Source organism: Corvus hawaiiensis, chromosome 3, assembly GCF_020740725.1.
Source record: "Corvus hawaiiensis isolate bCorHaw1 chromosome 3, bCorHaw1.pri.cur, whole genome shotgun sequence".
NCBI classification, from domain to species: domain Eukaryota; kingdom Metazoa; phylum Chordata; class Aves; order Passeriformes; family Corvidae; genus Corvus; species Corvus hawaiiensis.
In genome coordinates this window covers 67256809-67276423 of record NC_063215.1, presented here as the reverse complement: position 1 = coordinate 67276423, position 19615 = coordinate 67256809, and the positions used below count along the sequence as shown (strand labels likewise).

The 19615-nt window shown below is 42.9% G+C and overlaps 1 protein-coding gene across 1 annotated transcript in view; it reads right to left on the bottom strand.

Annotated features, from left to right (window-relative positions):
- UTRN (utrophin) overlaps positions 1-19017 on the bottom strand; it is a 356635-nt gene extending 337618 nt beyond the window's left edge. Inside the window, exons 1-2 of the mRNA XM_048296202.1 lie at positions 18916-19017; positions 17868-18025 (exon numbers count right to left, since the gene is read on the bottom strand). Of these exons, the coding sequence (XP_048152159.1) occupies positions 17868-17946 (79 nt within the window). The 5' untranslated portion in view covers positions 17947-18025; positions 18916-19017. The remainder of the gene's footprint in view (positions 1-17867; positions 18026-18915) is intronic.
- Between the last annotated feature and the right edge of the window lie 598 nt (positions 19018-19615).

The following is a 19615-nucleotide window of genomic DNA, read 5'->3' as shown; positions in this document are numbered from 1 at the left end:
CTTCTTTACTCTTACCATCTCTCAACAGAAGTAACAGTAAGAAATAACTATGGGGAATGAAAGACAAAGTAGTAGAGGGACGGAAGAACACCCCACTTAAGTAAAAAAAATAAATAAAAAACAAACACAAACAAAAAACACCTAGCCATGCTGAAATACAGTACTTAGATTAGATTCAGCTACAAGAGAAATCAAGGGTATTCTTAAGTAGTAAAGGGGATCTAAATTCATTAGTAAGTATTCAAAAACACACTACAAGGAGGCAGCTTGTATCAGACAGTTCCATCACCCAGTATCTACTAGACACAACTGCTTACTAAATTACTGTGTGTGTTAAGTGTAGAAACTGCCTTTTTTTCAGCCACTGTGTTTTTATTCTAAGCTGAAAGAGGTGTCTAAAGCATTTCAGCATTTCCACCTACTCCCCACTTTTATGCATCAACACTGCTCTCTTGCAAGAAGTCATCTCCTGGGGTTAAATTTTAACAGATCATGTTATATTTGCATAGGTCTAGTTAATGAAGAAGTGACTGGCAGAGAGCACAATATCCTGACCTTCTGTCATGAATTTTAATTGCCTACAGATGGTTAAGTTTAGCCTTATCTTCCCACATGAAGAAATCCACATGGATAATTTCTCCCTCACCTTATGTAGCACACTGGCACCTCATGGAACCCATTGCTGTGCCCTTGAGTTACCTGCAACACATCCTGTGGTGGGTGAAGTGGAGCAGTAGGTCAGGTGTGACCCCTGCATGGAGGAGCTGAGGTGGGTGCTAAACTGGAATTACTCTGCCCAAACCCAGTTAAAGAATTCTCCCTGCTAATGCCATGGCTGCTATAAATAGAGTAATCTCTAAACCAGCCCAGTTGTTCTGACTTTTATGATCTCCACTGCTCTTCTAAATTTGTCAAATTTCTTCAAAGAGAATAATTACTCATCCCCAACACAGGTTATTCAGGTTGCAACAGAAGAAAAAGGCCATTTTAAGAGAAAAGTCAGCTTGGAAAAATTGAGGAAAGGAAGCAAGCACTCTTCCATGAAACAAAGAATTTCACTTCAAGTGAACAATGAGAACCTTTCCTTCTACAGCACATTAATGCCAATAACAACTGAGAACAGACCAGCAGATTTATCAAAGCTTAGGTCAACTTGAAATTTATGAAAAACCTTTAATAAGGTCTACAAAATTCAATTACATGAATTTCAGTAAAATTTAGATATCCATTAGAGGAGGCACAAAGCTTTTCCCCTGTATAAGCAATTTTTAAAATCAAGGTTTCACTGAATAAATGACAATCCAAAACAAGATGCCTTTGCAAAAATCACATTGCTAGATTCAACTCTCAGCACCCTTACTCAGCACATTTTAGATGTGCCTTTTGGGTTTTTTCAATATGTGCTTTGCAAAGAAACCACTAACTTTGCATGCAGCAACTTGCAAGATCCTCAAAGATTTTCTGCCAAACCTCCTCTACACTACAGTGTTAATTCACCATATAAATATTCAAAGATATTCTTGAATACTTGCCAGAAGTGAACACACTCTTCTGTAGCTACACAGACACATCCATGCTTACTTAGCTCACTATAGTAATGTTCTGCCCCAGGGTGGAAATGCAAGGCCAGCTAACAAAGTTCTACTAAGACAGGAAAAAAAATAAAATCCCAAGAAAGAAGCAAGCCATCTTGGTCACTCCAGGACACCTTTATCTTTTGATATTTAGCTGCCTGGAGCAAAGCAGGAACCCCAAAATTTTCCTTGTAAAATAAATAGTTCATAACGTTTCCTTTGGCTACTGCTTCCATATTTTTTACCCAACAATCCAAGACAGACCCGAGAAATTCACGTCAGGATGAGTTTCTATATAAATAGCTGCAAGGGGACAGAGAGAAAGGTGACCACATTCTACTTCACGAATCCCTCAAATACCGTCAAAACCACTGAAAAACTATCACAAGAGCTCACCATGTCACATCTCAGCTAAGAAGGGAAGCTAAACAAGCCTAAGGACACCCAACCATGTCTTCTGCAGCTGATGACCAGATCGACACATCAGCTCAAAGTTAAGGTAAGTTTGGGAACCTACAGGCTTCTTTTGCACTAAATAGAGACAGACTGCAAGGCAGAAGTAGGCATGAAGGGAAAAACAAGTAAAATTAGATTCTGTTTTGGTCACATTTTTCATCTGTTTCAAGAGGTTAATTTTGTCATTTTAGAGACCAAAGAACTCAAGGCCAAGGTGATATTTTGGACCCTTATTTAACCTAGCTTTACATTAAATAAGTATGTTTTCCTTAAGGATGTCATTTTAAAAGTAGTCTCTTTCTCATATATATTCTTACTTGAACAGGAATTTAAAATAATCTTCAAAATTAAATAGGTGGTTATTTATATTTAATTTAGATGTTTATTCTTACTTGAAGGAAATTTTAAATAGGACTTTACAAATTATTTGAAGGTGAGAGAACTTATTTAACTAGTTCTACTTATTATAAAAGGAAATTAAAATTATTGAATCAGCTCTTGGTAAGGTTCTAGCAAAGATATTCTCTCACCTTGTATTAATACACTGCCCTTCATTACTGAGATATAATTAGACCAGTTTGCAAAAAGTGCAGCGCACTATTTTTGTACTTGAATATTAGAGCAACAGGTTACTTGTTTACACTACAGATATTTAAATAAAGAGCAGATTATTGTTTATAACAAGCTGGATGATTCTGGAAGACATGATCTAACTGACTCACCCACTCCTCAGCTGTACTCTCACCATTCCAAGCCCTGCAGGACTGGAGGAGGGTGAGGGAAATGTCTAAAGACTGTTAAGGAAGGGATTCTTTATGTAGTATAACCTGTATCTTGTTCTCCTCGATTAAGATACTTCAAGAATGTCTCAGTTAAAGAATAGTAATTTAACCAGAAATTCTCTTTTGTTACTATTTTCTGCATTAATTCAATACTTAGGTCTATAAATAATTGTCTGCAAAATAGGATTTATAACTCTTTTAACTATATCCACCTTACACAGAAGGTGCAAGATCTATATCATATACCAACTCTCACTGAAATTAGACTTTACAATTTGTCACTTTCTAAAAAGGCTTTTTTGATACCTTGCAGATTCCAAACTGTAGCTGAGTTCAATTTATTCATCCAAAAGGGAAAGGGATAAAAAGAAAGGGTAAAAAATATAGCCCCTATTAAGTATACCACAATACAGATACAAAGCAGTTTAAAAAAAGTCTCACACAATTGACACACATTACTTTTTCCCCACTTACACCACACCACATCCCAGATAACAGATCCAGATCAAGATCCAACTCACAGCCACAGATTCTCACCAAGATCAAACATAATTAATTTAATTGCTTTTTAAAGACTTCCAGTAACATTAGTTATCTTAATTACCATTCATCTGCTCTGTCAGATGATAACCTCTTGGCTCTGCTAAATTCAGGAGTGCCAAGAATGTACCATTTCATTTTTTCCGTTGTACTGTAAATGACAGTTGAGTCTCTAACTTCTACCTTTTTACATTTTTTTGGCAGCACAAGAGGTTTTTAATAGGATAGCAAGTTAAGGTCCTTTTTGAGTGCTGGAAGAATATGAAAGGAACCTTACTACAAATGAGAATACAAGGCACACATAATAATTTAGGAGGAACAAAACCCCTTTTTCTGCCTTCTGCCCTCCATCTCTAGGAGAAAAACAGTCGTGTGCATTCTGGTATGAAGGGAAAAAAACCTGTCAGATTAGTGAGCATAAGGACCCACATCCATAAGAAAACAGACTTTTCCAACTGAAGGAAACAAATTTAAAGTTCCAATTCATTTCACAATTTCTCTCCTCCTTCCCATACCCACACAAATTATGCAGAATGCTTTCATAATCAGGTTGCACTTCTCTATGCCACAAATTTTTGTTTCAGATGATCACTATAGTACATTACCATTTTTCAGCATTTGCAGTCATGTTCTTTAACCCCCTCCTTCTTTCCATAGACAGCAAAATGGAGTTCAAATGAATGCTACATTTTCAGCAATTTTTACTATATGGGGACAAATCTAAGTTAAAGCCAGAAAATGCAGGGCCAAAATAAGAAGCTATAACAAAACAAGATGAGAACTAGCAGGGAATATAAATTAATCAGCAAAACATTTCTAAGCAGTCTTCATTTTTCCTAGCACTTTATCTAAACGTTATAAAGACACAGTCCATTTTCACCACCTGACTAATGGTTTGTGGTCCATCCCAGCTTCCTCTGCCCAACAGCAGCAGGGAAGCACTGTGGAAGAAAGGATGCATCAGGACTTCCACAGCAAAAACCAGCAGCAAATTTAGAGATTTCATTTCCTTTTCTGCCCAAATCACCCTAGAACCAAATTCTCCACTGAGTACATTAGACAACACGAACTAATTTTTCCTAGCCAGCTCCAAAGTTTTGCAGTGTATCCCATTTCCTCTAAAGGCCATTCAGCAGATCTGGACTACTTCAGAGAAGGCTCTGTCAATCACAGACTCAATCCTGAAATTACATTTAATCAACTACACTAAGGACACTGAATCCTTTAAGGATGAGTACAGCAGCCCAAGACCTTTTCAACATTGTATCGCAAAGAGAGTAAAATTAAATTTGACATGCCTACAAAAAGTCATGGCTTTTATGACCCCTCACTGCTTTCACACTAGTTTTCTCAGTACTAAAGGCACCCTGCTCAGGTTAATAGGCAAAAAAACCTCCACATCACATGTGATATTTTGCCCAGAACCCAGAAAATAAATTAGCATTTAATTATGTTCTTTATACATAAAGCCACAAGCTATGGGATCCACCAGGTATTATATGCTCCTCTTCTACCCTAATTCCTGCTGAAGAAAAATTTATCTGCCTCAGAAGTGGGCATTACATGCTACAGTGATCCCTGACCTAACCCAGTAACCTCTAATTTAGGTGTAGCATCAAGTGAACCAGTAAGAGCAACATTAAAGTAGCTGCAAAAGGCAAGAGCTCCTGCAGTGTGAAAGTGCCCTGGAGCAGAAGTACCACTCGAATTCCTCTTTGGGGCAGAGCTGCACTTACTGACATAATGCACATAGCATGAGATTCCTGTGGGAATTCAGGAACACCAAGGATAGCAACCTCTCCCAGGAAGTAATCAAGAACCAGACCTCAACTGGGCCAACCACAACATGCCACATTGTTTGCCTCAGTACTGACCACACGTGAATGAATGCAATACAGAGATCATAGAGCTAGGAGACATTTGACCAGGATAACCCTACATAATGCCCCTCTAAGCACACTTGTTACCTCAATGCCAGATGCCAGAGCACCACTGTGCTCGAGCTAGCACACTCTGTATTGTGCATACCCTGCATCACAGCTCAGTACCCACTTTTGCACCAAGTAAACCAAGGAAATAGCTCCCCATACATATCCCCCACATTTCCTCCAGGCAAACATGGACTCAATCTCTTGTCAAAGGGTCCATCATTATCTATGTGGTGACATATTTCCTTTTTATATACAGCCCTAAGCTCTCCTCCTTTCTAAGCATCTCAGCTATTTGCGCTCTGACACTGACATAAGTATCGTGAGCATTATCTCACCTCAGGTAAACAACTACAGCAATAACATCCCTCTTTTTCCTGCAATGGGTTTTTGTTAAAAGGAATGTATCAGAACTGTCCCTGTGTGCTGGCCAGCCCCCTTGCAACACAACAGCTGTTTATCATTGTAACACTACATTCTCAAAACCATCACCAGGGCTGGGGGCTGGATGGTTGTCAATATAGGCAATGGAGGGGTTTGTTGTGGTTGTCTTATTTTGGAGAAGAAAAAGGAGAGCAATGCTTCTTTTCTCTAGCTCTTAATGTCATTACAGTGTCTTTCTCCTGGAAGAAGGGTGGGAATCAAGATGTACTGCAAGCCTCTCTTCCACTTAGACCAGCATCTTTCAGCATCAGCTTTTCCATAATTATAGAATCATTTATGTTGGAAGAGACCGCTAAGATCATAGTGTCCAACCACTAAACTAGCACTGCCAGTTCCATCACTAAATTCCTCTTTTTGGCCTACAGCTTTGAACATGACCATTGAGCAGTACCTCTCCAGTGCAGAAACACATACAAACACAAAAACCTTCTGGCCCAGAAGGTTTTGGGACTTCCCTAATTAATTACAAAATGCCCTCAATGCTCTCTGGCCCCTCAGTCTCTTCCTGGTACATCTTCTCTCTGTACAATACACCAGGAATGGGCCCCATCTCATTCTACACTGCAGTCAGGTGCTCAGAGGAATGGTCAGTGAACCCTTTGAAAACTTGAACAGTGACAGAAACTTGTCAGCAGTGACAAGCTGGCATGGGGGCTCTAATTAGGAAGCAGTGGCAGGAAAGACAGGTACCACTCCAAGTATGCCCCCAGCCACTTTTTGGAAAAGGTGACCCCTTTTGATGTGCATTTTTCACAGTGCTCAATGGCCAGGGGCCAGGACAGGAACCAGGTGCTTGCACAGCAGGCAGGTGCTGAGAACCATGCAGTCGGTCTGTGCCAGCATCCCGGCACATGGCTCCGCCATGGTGACAAACAACTCCTCCAATAACCTTTGGGGAAGATGCCTTAAAACACCTTGGCCCTTTGCGGTTCCACTATCCTAGCAAAGGGCTTTTTCCCCACCCAGCTGCTCTGGGAACACCAGGCCCTCAAGTCTCCTTGGTAATTACTGCCTTCAGTTCATCTTCCACCAAGTCTTCACTGTACAAATATTCACAGATGTACCTCTGTAAACAATCCTGACTTCACTGGAGTTATCTTCTGTGAAGATGATATAAAGCAGCAGCTAAATCCTTGAGGATTCCTTTTTTCCCTGCAAATACCTGCCAGGACAGGAAGGTGAAGCCAAGGAGGCAACAGAGTCCAGCAGCAAAAAACAGTATGACATTTTCCACCTGTTTCACTAGATTTTCAGACTGTCTCTAATTGCCTTCTGTTCATAGCACAGAGGAGATGCTGCCTGAAAAACAGAGGCACAGGGGGCCTCGGGTGTCAGCACACAGCCCCGCCACACATCAGGATATGTCCCAGGGCAGTGGGAACCAGCACTGCCACATTCATCCCTTTACCCTTCCCTCATACCATGATGAGAGCAAGGGGGAGGGGGGGGAATAAAAAAAAGGCATCTCCAGCTCTTTTTCTTTTGCTCTTTCCCAATACACTGTGCAACATACACTGAATCAATCACTGCAGTCTTCCTTCAACTGCAAGAAAACCCATGAAGTTGAACAAGGCAGAGGAAGTAACAGAGTACGCGCACATGCACACACACAAAAAAGAGCAACTTCTGGGAAGAACACAAGAATGTTTTTCAGAAATAAAGGCTTAGGGCTTTTTAGTTTATTTTGGATAATTATTTTTAACTGCATATTATGTTCAAAAATGATTATCCTTATACTTGGAATTGAACAGGACATCTATTTTTAAATATTATTCAGCCAGTCACAAGTTATCCCCTGAGACAAGACAAATAATAAATGAATGCCTCCAGCAAGCACGGAGTCACCCCGGCTGTAAATTACCGTGGCTGGCCATTCTATGTTGCATTCCATGTTCACATTTTACATGCATCCCTGGCTTGTATGTGCAACAGAACCTTTCTAATACAGGCATCTCATCAGACTCAAGATCCCACATTTTAAATCCAGTTAAATGCTCCAAAGCATCTTTCAAGCCTAGATTCTGCCAGCCAAACCAGCTACATACACTGAGGCAAGTTTATACACACTGGCAGAGAGCAGGCTACTATATTTTATCTTTATAAAACATAGCCTCAATTTGAGAAGTAAAATATCCCAGTCTTGCAACTGATAGTGGATCACTAGTGCTAACAGGAGATAGATGAGCACAGAGTTTGCTTCAGTCCAGTACACACTTTTCCAGTTTGTTCCATTTATTTTAGGGACTGCAATTTATACAGTGTGACACACGAAAAAGGCACGTTACCACCAAGACACCGTCCCACTTGATGCCTCAGACATGCCTGACCATAGGATCCCACCTTCACCACTGCACTCCCAGCATTAATTTCACTGTTTCTCCAAGAGGGAGAATGAGTCTCAAACTAGCAAGGGTTGATCACCCTCCAAAAGCAAACCATTTTGCAAGGCCAGGTATTGTTCTTTCATCCTAGTGCACACACCCTTACCTAAGGGAAGCAAAAATGCTTGAGTGAACACACTTCCTTTCTTTAGAAATGGTACTCTACAACCCTGTTGTGCACCTTGCTTAAAAATAACTGATCTTGTAAACCAGAGAGTTTGTGAGTTTTCGATCAGACTTAGTCTGTTTGTTTTTCAAAGTCAGAAAAGGTACATTCTGTCTCTGTGCTTTCTTCAAGGAGATGAACACACCCAATACTGTTAGTCACTATGTAAGCAAAGTAACTACTATCTTTTACCAGTGATGAAATATTTAACACTGTCTGCTGAGAAGGGGAAGCTATTTACCATGTAGTGACAGAAAACCCACTTCAGCAGATTACAGGTATAGAAGGTCTCAAAGTCAGGAAATTCTTAGCTCAAAGATTTGGAAAGAAAACCTTCATGATCTAGTATGGAAATTATTTCCCCTCCTAAAACAAATATGAACAACAAAACACAGTTTACATGGAATTCATTAACTTCAAGTCTCCCAAGTTTTAGGAACCACTTATTTCATTACAGCCTAAATGAAAACCTTTCTAAACAGCTGCTTTACATTAAAAAAAAAAATCTAAAAGTTGGTTTCTCAGGTCCATGCCTCACTTCTGTCCAGAGGAGTATCTACATAAAGACCCTAAGAATTCAGTCCTGAGATTTCACAGCAGGTTCTCATGCTTCCTCCTGCCATGCATACATGGATGTGTAAGAAAGAAGAAGACAGTGCATTAATCCTTTTGGCATAAAAAGGCATTTGTCCAAACTCTGCAGAGGTGTCATTCAAGGAGAGGCTCTGCAGGAGGACTGAGAAGTAACAGACACCACTGGCTGATGCAGCAGTCACTCCATCCCCGCATATCAACAGGTCTCTAAGTCTTGATTGATCTAGTTGTTTGGGGTTTTTTTTAAATAAGTATATACATGGAAGCAAATTTTCCAAGCAGTGGTATGATGCATCTGGGCACTGGAAGCTTCTTGCTAGCACTAGAGTATACTCACAAAAGCTTGACCTCTATACCTCTATGTTTCTTTCACCAGGGAGGGGAAAGAAGAGAGCAACAGGGATCTGCAGAGGCAGCAGTGCAGAACATCAGGTTAGGAGCCCGACATCTACAGACTCTGAAAGAACTCTGCTATTCATAATTTTAGTGTTTTACAATCTCCTTTCTTTCAGTTCTGATTCTCCTGTAACCAAGGAACTCTCAGTTAACATTCAAAGGGCAAATAACAAACTTGAACTGGGTTTCAATAGCCTTCAAAATAGAAATAAGCCCAACACACAATGGTATGATTTCTGACAATAGCTCCATTTGAACTCTTCCCTTCTCTTTCTCCTTTTCCATTTTGAACATGCTGATTGTGCACATAAGCATAAAATCACTTCCACATTAATACAATTGGCAACATTTAACTTGTCCTATCAAGATTACAATGTAATCTTCCAAAAGTATGTTTCACAACTTTAATAAATTATCAAATGTCTGGTGAAACCAGAAAGTGGTTGGCAGGGGTGGGGGTGGGTGTTTCTTTAAAAATGTCCTTTTGTCCTGAATTAGCGCAAAGCTCCCAATCTCAGTGTGCCAGTGAAACACAGCATCCTCACCATCAAGTACCTGGCACTGTGCAAGTGACACTGTCAGAGTGAGTACTCCTCCACAGATTATAAACTGTATAAATGTATTGTTTTGAGTATGAAGACCAGAGTGAATACTTCACATCTGCATTGTGACCTTTAATAACTGATTAAACTTCATAAACTCTACTCTTAATGAAAAGTGTGCTAAATAAGAAAATTATTTTGTTTTAAAGCTCAGTAAATCAAACCAACAAGCTCTAAATTCAGCACGACAGCCAAGTCGAAGAGAAGAATTCCTGAGCACAGAGGACAAGACTCACAGCAGCGCAATTACACATCACTATTCCAGAGTGCAAAACTATATTCAGAAGAACACCACCAGACTTTCTTGACAAAAGACTGTGGAAGCTGAAAGATGCACGGTGCTAACAGAATATGTTCCCGTGAATTTCCACAAGAAGTCTCATCCAAGAACAAGATGTACATGTAGAAAGCAGGAAAATAAGGGTGATGAACTCTCTCTGGAAATTATTTATGCTGACCATAGCTGTTGTTCATTATAAAGCTATAACAGAAGTAAAAGCCTGGAAAGAAGCAATAGAAAGGCTTTGGTCTGTTGGCATTTAAATACTACTTTATTTATTCTCTTCTGTTAATACAATCATATTTTATAATATAACAATTAAAACAACATAGAAACCAAAAGGCTTTGCTCTATTCCCAGTGTGCTCCCATAAAATGTTCAAATAAATCCCCATTTGTTATTTATGCACAGACTGCTGCTCTTTGCTCATACAGGATAGTGTGGTAAATTAAGAACAAAAATAGCTAGCAAAACATTTCAGAACTTACCCATCATACCACTTTTTCTCTGATCAATAATTTGTAACATAACATTTTAGGAGCATATTCCATCTTTGGTCCTCTGCCATGATCTAAATTAGGAGGGGGGAGCAAAAAAACATATTACAATGTGAGGAAATAAAAGCAGAGTACATGGGAACTAACTAAAGTTATTTGTGGAATGAATTACATAGACCCATCAAAGCATGTTCTTTCATGGCTTAATTGCATGTTTCTCCACAGCTGAATTCCACTGACTGTCCTCATATGTTTGTCTAATTCCGCTACAAAATCTTTCAGTTTTTGGATGGTGGGTCCTCCTGCTTTATAATAAGCTGAGGAGAAAAGATGTTGAAACCCAGAAAAGATCTTCATTATCAATTTATGGCTGGAAAGTACTGCTGTACATTCTCTATACTGATCATCAAAACAACCTTAGGAACACATATCATATCTAATCTCTGTCATGTAGCCAGACCCTTTCGCACCAGCATGCATGCCATGTTTTTGAGATAGAAGTTGGTTTTTTACTGAAACACACAGTCACCATCTCCTACCAGATACAGGTTCAACAGCTCTTCACCACTTCTTCCATATCCAGCAGAAGTCCCGCACACCTGAAAAGATGCTAGGCTGCTAGAGAATGCTTCCCCAGCACAGGAGCTGCCTCCTTACAAGAGGAACTACGATTAAGATACATAACTCTCAAGTTATTCCTCTCTGGCATCTCAACATGTTTAATAATGCATCTGTCCCATGCACTCAGCAGATTAAAGAATACCTAAAAACACAATTTATTAAAGAGTGCACATATTTCTGAGCATAAGAAACCTTCACAAGTTCACTGCCACAGCTGCAGATGTGTAGATGTCCCCACTGATAACCAGTCTCCTCTGCACGGCTGCAGCTCTCATCCAGAGCTGGTCAGACCACCAGAGGAAAGATGCAGCCCAAAACACACCCAAACTTAACCCCACCCTTGGCTGAAGGAACTGGAACTGCCCACACCCTCTGTTAGAGCTGACCATCTTCCAGCAGCCTCCCCACTGACAACAAGCTCCCAGTCCAGGCCCAGCCTCTGCAAGCACCATCTACAGCCATGTCAGTCCTCTCAACTGCTTGGATATGGACCTAAAGTCAGGAGCAGTGACTCTGTACCAGCTCCTACCTGCTGGTCTCACAGATAAGTGACAATAAAATATAACTGCAAGTGTTTTATTTCAGTTCATTTCTTTTCTTTCTTTTTTTGGGGGGGGCTTCACTCAGGGCTGAGCCCAACTCAGGCCCAATAATCAAAGTTTCTCTTTTTATTCTCTCCAAAGTATGAGGTAGATGTCTTTTCAAAGAAAAGGCTCAGAGACATCATATCCTAATAAATAAACAAATGGCAGTTTGACTCCTCTTTCTCAATGGCAGATATTTCACTGACTTCGCAGCTGGTATATTTACAAATCAGTAGTTCTTTGCCACAGTCCCAAAACTAAAGTTTGCAACAGAGCCCTACCATTGCTTCTGTAAAACCCACAGATTCCAATGGGCTGTTCTATTTCCTTAGGCTGTCATTTTTGTTGCTACCTTTAAAACTCCCAGCTTTCTTCTGAGAATATACTGTCACTTTCTGAAATTACAGCTCAGCCGCATCCCCAGAACACACTGGGGGAGGGGAGAAAGACATAAAACAGACTTCTGCCAAGGTACAGGGCACTATAACTTATTCTTTCATCAACACAATAAGGAGTCAGACAATGAAACTCCTCCCTCCCACCTCACAATGTTTAAACCCTGATATTCGTTCTTCAGACTGTTATTAAGGCATCCAAATAAATGCAGTTCTCCATAACTTTGTGCTAGCAGTGCCTCAGTTCCCAAGATAGGTGGAATCAGCTGTGCTTTTCTAATTGTGAAATTTCCTTTGAAGGAGGGATACTGTGCAACACTTGAAAAGCAGATCATGCAGGCTCTGAGCACACCAATCCACACTGCTACTTGGCAGCTAGGATACCTACACTGTCCTGAAACAACATCAGTTCAGCTCAAGCCCACGTGCTCCTCCCCTTCCACACCTACACTGATGTACCTATTCCTTACTTGTATTCAAAAGATTTTCATAACAGTATTTCCCTACTCTTCGTTGCTCACAAGTCAACCCCAACACACACCATGGACAAGTGATTCTGCTAAGAAAAACAGTCTAGGGGAAAATCAAAATTAGGAGCAGTTACTGAGAGGTGGTAACACAGCCCAGCTAATTATTTTCTAAGCTGCCCAATGCTGTGAGCTTTAAAAATTTCTTTGCACATGATATTTTCGTGCTACTGTATGAGAGTCTTCCTTCTTTCCCCAGACGTGGGGGAAGAAGGGGGGACGAAGTTTCAAAGGGTGCTGGGGAAGGTGTAGAAAGAAACTCCTCATTGCCCCTGGTCTGCCTAGGCACCCCTCCTCCACAGGATCCTCATCAATGGGGGACTCCCAGAGCAGCAGCCTCTCCCCACACCGGCTTTTAGACCTCTTTATAAACACTTAACGCACGACACACAGTGCCTCACATTGCAGCTCTTGCTTAGGGTTATGGCCTCCTTTCCTGGCAGAGCACGTGCAAATCAATAGGCTGCTTTTATGGTTTGGGTTTTGGGTTGTTTTTTTTCCCCCTCCCTGAGGAGCCTCAATTTCTATTCCAAGGCAGAGTCGTGCTTCAAACACACGGAGCAGCATATGTTTATTTCTTCACCTACCAATCAAGATGCTAGAAGAAACCAGCCTGGTACTTCTATATCTGTCATTTCATAAATGCTAGGCAATACCCTAGAACTGTCTTCATTGCAGCATCCAATCTGTCCCCACCAGACAGCCCAAGAAAAGGAAGTGATACAGTTGACAGAAAGGAGCCAGGCTACAGCAACCCAAAAGCTTAGTCTTTAAAAAGTCATTTCAGTGGCTAGAAACAAGGAGAGCAAGTTTGTCACTCATCTTTAACACCCTGTCCGCACACACCCTGCACAAACATCCCTGAAGAGTTCACACAGTGCAAATCTGGCTACACCAACTCTGCATCCACTTGACAGACTCCTAAGTGTCCACCTGCAACTGTGATGACTCCTGACAGTTTCACACCAATAGAGTCAAAATGGAAAAGGAGAAGCAGCACACTTGGCCTGTAGTTATCTGGCAGTGAGAGACGCAGCAAAAGGAACTGGTTCCAAAGGTAACATGTGGCATCATGGGGTAGGGAGATCCCAGGAGCTCCCCAGGTGCAAGGGGTTTGCCAGCCAAGTAAGTGTTGCTTCAGGGGGCAGGGGGACAGACAGACAACAGTAGCAGTTCTCAGAATAAGCCTTGCCCCAAAAGTCCAAAACTATGTTACAATTTCTCAAACCAGTCTTTCAGTCAAATATATGTGAGGAGAACTAAGTTCCTCTCAATTGAGAGCGAGCTCATATCTTAAAATGCACCAGAGGTGCAATCTTTTAAAAATGTTTTTCCTGCCACATCTTACTGTTTAATTATGTATTACCATTCCAAGCTACCATGACAGATTTTAAGTGAGTTTGTCTTTTTTCCATAATTAATCATAGCAAAGACTCATCTGTTTTACAAGCCCATGATGACAGCACTGTTTTCACCACTGTAAGGCAATCATCCCACAGCATTCCTTCCCGAAAGCTATTGCAATGAGAAAACCTCACCTATCTGCACAAGATGCCTCTCGAAGATATAAATCAGCTCCACATACATTACTTCATACTACAGGTAAGTAAAAAAAAAAAAAGGAAAACTGCTTTTCCATAGAAAGGCATTATACAGACACAGGAATAGCACGGGCTGATAATGCTAAATAATACCAATCATAAATATATAAACCTAGCATAACCATCCAGGAACAAATATCCTACCCAGTAAACACCACTCAGCCATCAACGTCCACCACTGGTGCAGAAAGAAGGGAGGCAAACAGATTGTTGGTCTTTCTGAGAACAAAAAGCAGCTTCCTTTATAAATACAATAGCTAAAAGTTATTTTATAGGCAGCTTTGGGAATCGTCGAATGCTATTCCAAGGGCAGAAGATATATTTTCAAAGATAACTTGTAGCTACATGTAGATCAATGCTAACAAACTACTTAATCAAAGAGGAGCGATATCCAAAGCAGAAAATAATAAATGCCAATTGGACAACATAAAAAAGTCTTTTTTTTTCCCCATCAAAAGTCACAGAAGTGATATTAAGGGCATGGAAAATCTCTGCTCAGGAAAAATCAAGCACTTATCACTTATAAGATGTTAAAGCACATTCATTTAAAGTCTTTTTGCTGACCACTAAAGGAAAAAGTGTTTCCAATATAATCAATAACATGCAGAGACGCCCATTCAAAGTGGTTTATCCTTTATCCTCTCAGTTTGAACTCTCCAAAGAACAAATGAGATACTTGCAAAATTACTTTTTCCTATTTGTGAAATCCTGTGACACACACTTCTGTTTTTTGTAAAAGCGACAAATAGAAATCCTGTTATTGATTTTGACTGCTCTATAGAGAAATTATGATTTTCTGCAGTTCTACATCCTTACACTGGTAGCTTTCCAATTACAAGTCTAAGGAAAAATTACACTGCTTGTTCTGCTAATAAAAACAAGCATAGATGGGCCCCACACAGCCCTGAGCAGGTGTAAAACTCTGTGTGTCTTAATACAGTCTCATAAGAGTGACTTTAGATCAAAGCTCAGGTTTGCAATAACCAACACACTGTGTGTATTGACAGTGCCACCTTTATGGCTTTCCAGCTACTTCACAGTTTTACAAAGATAACTAAAGCAGCAATGACTCCAAAAAAAAAAAAAAAAAAAGACAATATATTCAGTTGACAGGCTGCTAAAGACTGAAGTTTACATTTGTATCCAAATATTTAGAAACAGTTTTACTAGTACCACTCTTTGTTAAGGCCTGACCCAGAAATATTCTGGCATTTCAAATCATAATTTTCTTCCAAGTTGTTACAAGAAAAACAACAAAAAAGACTTAGTGATAGATCTTAAACATCACTTTTAGAATATGAATGTATTTAAATAACCACAATATCCTGACAGCTTGGTGATCTGTTCAGAAGAGACGAAGACAAACAACGAAATAGACAAACAGAAAATTGCCTAGGAGAGCACAGAGAAAGTGATCTTTACACATCTATCTTCTTTTATTTACAAGAATAGAGTAAACTGTTTTCAGTGTGCTTATTTAAAAATGCATAGGAATAATACACACTAAAAAAATATTATGACATATTAAATCACTTGATCCCATATTAAATCACTTAGACTTTTTCACCTACTGTGTGTTTTTTATTTATTCAGTGAAAATACTAAATGCACATTTGCATGTGCTCCCTAACCAAAGTGTTAAGAGACTTCCCACATCACTGGTGCTAAGAACTTACAGAGCAGCAAGAAACAGAACAGCCTATTTTCAGTGACAGCAAATGATTTTTTTTTTCTGATCTCTTGAGCCTCAAAAGCCATACAGATGGCCTTAGCTACCCCAACTATTAATAAGATAACACTTCTACTGTATTTCAAGTCATTTAGACTGAAGAGCATTTCACGCTGGATAAATCTTCCCAGCAAAAAAAACCTCTGTTTTCCTTTCTTAGTATCAAAAATGGCATTCTCTTTTCAAAATACCTAAGGTCCTGACAGCTAGCCTTTAATTTGCTATCACCTGTGCTTCAGGAAGCTTTCATTTTTCCTTTCATTAGGAAAACCTTCCCACAGATTTACTTGTAGAGTGAATGGTTCAGATCTCAGCTACAGTAGTACAGTAATTTACTCAAAGAAATCACACATCCAGATCCAAACCAGCATAATATTTAGAAAAAATTGTTTAAGGTCAGTCATCACTCACTACTTTTAATTTAGTGCACATGTCTTTTACCCTGGTATTAGAATTTACAGCATTTTCTCATTCACACAGATGAAATTTAAAGTGGTGGTAACAGGAAATTTACAATCATGTGCCCTACCAAAACAACAGAACTTACTGTACAATTTGTTCATTCATGAAAAACCTCCAATACATCCATGTTTCCTCACACATCCTATAAAACTGTAGTACTTGCATACATACATGCATACAAACTGTCTGCAAGCTATCCCCACACCCAAAGCCCTTAAAAACGCTGACTATACACTTACAATCAAACAAAGTTATGTCCAGAGGTTCCAGGGTAACAGCAGAAAACAAACCAACACTATGGAATTCAAGATGAAAAACCCACAAGCATCTTCCATAAACTGCTCTTCCAGAAGAGGAAGACTCAGAAAGCAAAGCTCTAAGAAACAAACTATTCAAACACCAATGGGATCCAGATCAAACCCGCATCCTATGTAACTTGACATAGCAAATCACAACCAACTGAAGACCCACAGTTTTTAGTGTGTGGAAAATTAAAAAAAAAAAAAAACAAACTACTAGGTTTGCTAGGTATCAAAGGAAAATCTTTTGATAACAGAAGCATTTTGCATGTCAGAAAGAAAAGGAAGCCTGTGAGGCTGAGGAACCAAGCATCCAGTCTCTGAATGGAGCACAAATTTCTACCAATGTTTAAACAACTCACAGCTGTCCCTCCAAAACCTCTGTTCTCCCCCTGCTAAAGCAACGGTACCTCATTACCCACCCCAGCATCCCTCAGAGCCTCAAGAGACCACAACACACTGCAACCAAACAAAATCCACGTTTTCCCAATAACCTTCAGATGTGTTACATGAATGTTTTGCTGAAGGAAATGCCTGAGTGAGTAGCCATAGACAACTGTTTTACATTAAGGAGGAAGCACATTAATTTACTGCGTGAGTACTGCCGCGATGCACTTTTAGGAGGTACAATGTTGCAGCCACAGTTGCCATTTTCAGTGTCTGAGAATAAACACAAAAGCTACCAACACTAGGTTGCATAAGAGCACTTTAAGCACATGGCTATTTATAAAAGTAGAGGTAATTATGATGCCGGAGGTGGATCCCAAATAAACAGACTTGACTAATACTGACAAAAAAAAACCCAAAACAAAACAAACCCAGAGACCTACAATTACTATTACTCAGTAACAGGAAGGGAGCTGCATGAACAACCTTAGTCACCCGCTGTACCACCAACATATGCCCAAAAACACAGCTGGACAAACGCGCTGTTTAAAAATGTGAGCTTATGTCAGAAGCTATAAGTAGAGGAGAAAAGGGGAAAACACTGTTCCCCTCGACAGTTTACCTGATCTGGACTTGATGATGTCGCTGAACTCGCTGTGTCCCCCGCCAGGTCCTTCCTCCGGCTCGGAGACACGAGCCATGCTCGCGGGCTGCGGTATGCCACGGGCGGAGCCTAAATCCGTCGGGAGAAGGCTCCCATGGAGGGCCACGGCTCAGCACCTACAGCACAGGAGCAGAAAAGCACGGTAATTCCACGGGCTACTCCAGGTGTGACTCCGCGTGTGAAGGGAGGGATCGAGGCTTGCTGGCCATGCCCACGCGTGTTGCGGGGCAGCCGACCGGATACTCGCTGTGCCCCTGCCGCGGGGTGGCACAAGTGGGATGCCCCTGAAGGTACAGCCGCGTAAGCCAAGCTTCACTCACCCTTGGGCGGCAGAGCACCTTGTGCCCAGCCGTGACCCCCAGAGGGGCAGGACACGGCCCTTGCCTCGACACCACCGCCACCACCCGTCACCTAGCTGGCCCCGAGCGGGACGCCCCCGCTCGAGGGGTAGGCACAGCGAGGGAGCTCCACTCCCACCGCTCTGGAGCGTGTGCCAGCAGCAAAGGGGTACAGGCAGGGGCGCTCCCCCGGCCGGCCCAGGGCGCGACAGCCGCGTGTAGGAGAAGCCACGCAGCCCCTCTCCCGGGTGAGGGAAGCGGAGCTCCGCGGGGCAGGCCCCGGGCACGCCCGCCCCCGCCCGGCCGCCCCGGCAGAGCGGCCGCCGCCCCCGCTCGCCCGGCGGGGATTTTGACCCGGCAGCCGGCCGGGCGCGCCGGCACCTCCTCCCCGCGGGGTGCGCGGCCGCAGCAGCGGCGCCGCCGTCCTCGGGCACCCCCACGGCGGAGCCGCTCCTCGCCCCGGCTCCCCGCGGCCGCCCCGTCCCGCCCGCAGGTGCGCCCGCCGCGGGCACTGCCCCCCGAACCCCCGCCGCTACCGGAGCTGGGGACAAACTTTTCCTGCCGAGGCCCTCCCAGTGCCGCGGTGCCACCGCCTCCCCGCAGGGCTACCCCGCTCCCGGAGCTGCCGGGGTACCCGCCGACAGCAACTCTCCTCGGCCGCCACTCACCCCTCGGGCACGGCGGCGAAGGCGGCCGCGCTGCCCCACGGCGCAGCCCAGCTCCTCCTCGCAACCCGTCCCCCGGCGGCGGCTCCCGCTGCGCTGCGCTGGCGGACCCACAACTTTCTGTGCGAGCCGCTGCCGTCCGTCCTCCCCCTTCTCCTCCCCCTTCTTCCCCGCCCCTCGCGGCCCGGCCCTGCGGCGGCCCCTCCCTCGGCCCCGGCGCCCCCTTTGTTGGCCGGGCCAGCGCCGCGGTTTCGGGAGGGCCGCCCCGGCCGCGGCCCCTTCTCCGAGCGAGGGGCGGGAGGGGCCGGGGCGGCGGGGAGGGGAGGGGATGGGACGAGAGGGGCGGAGCGGAGCGAGTCCCGGCCGCGCCCCCGCCCCGCGCCCGCGGGCGGCTGCTGGCGCGGCCCCGCTCCTCCCAGGGCCCCGCCCGAGGTGGTGGTGGTGGTGGTGAAGTGTCGTCCCGCTCCGCTCCTCCCCTCGGGCCTTCGCGTCCGCACCTGTGCGCTCCCGCCTCTCCTTTTGCTCCTTTCCCTCCCCGAATGAGCGCTGTCGCGCAGCACTTCGGAGGTGAAGCGCCCCGCGGCCTGCCATGAACACCAAAGTCAGGAAGTGTGACAAAATTTGAGAAGTACTTAGGAAATTTACGAACAGCCGGAAACAACTCTCCCGAAACCCGCCTGCTTTGGCCAGGTGTCCGTGCCTC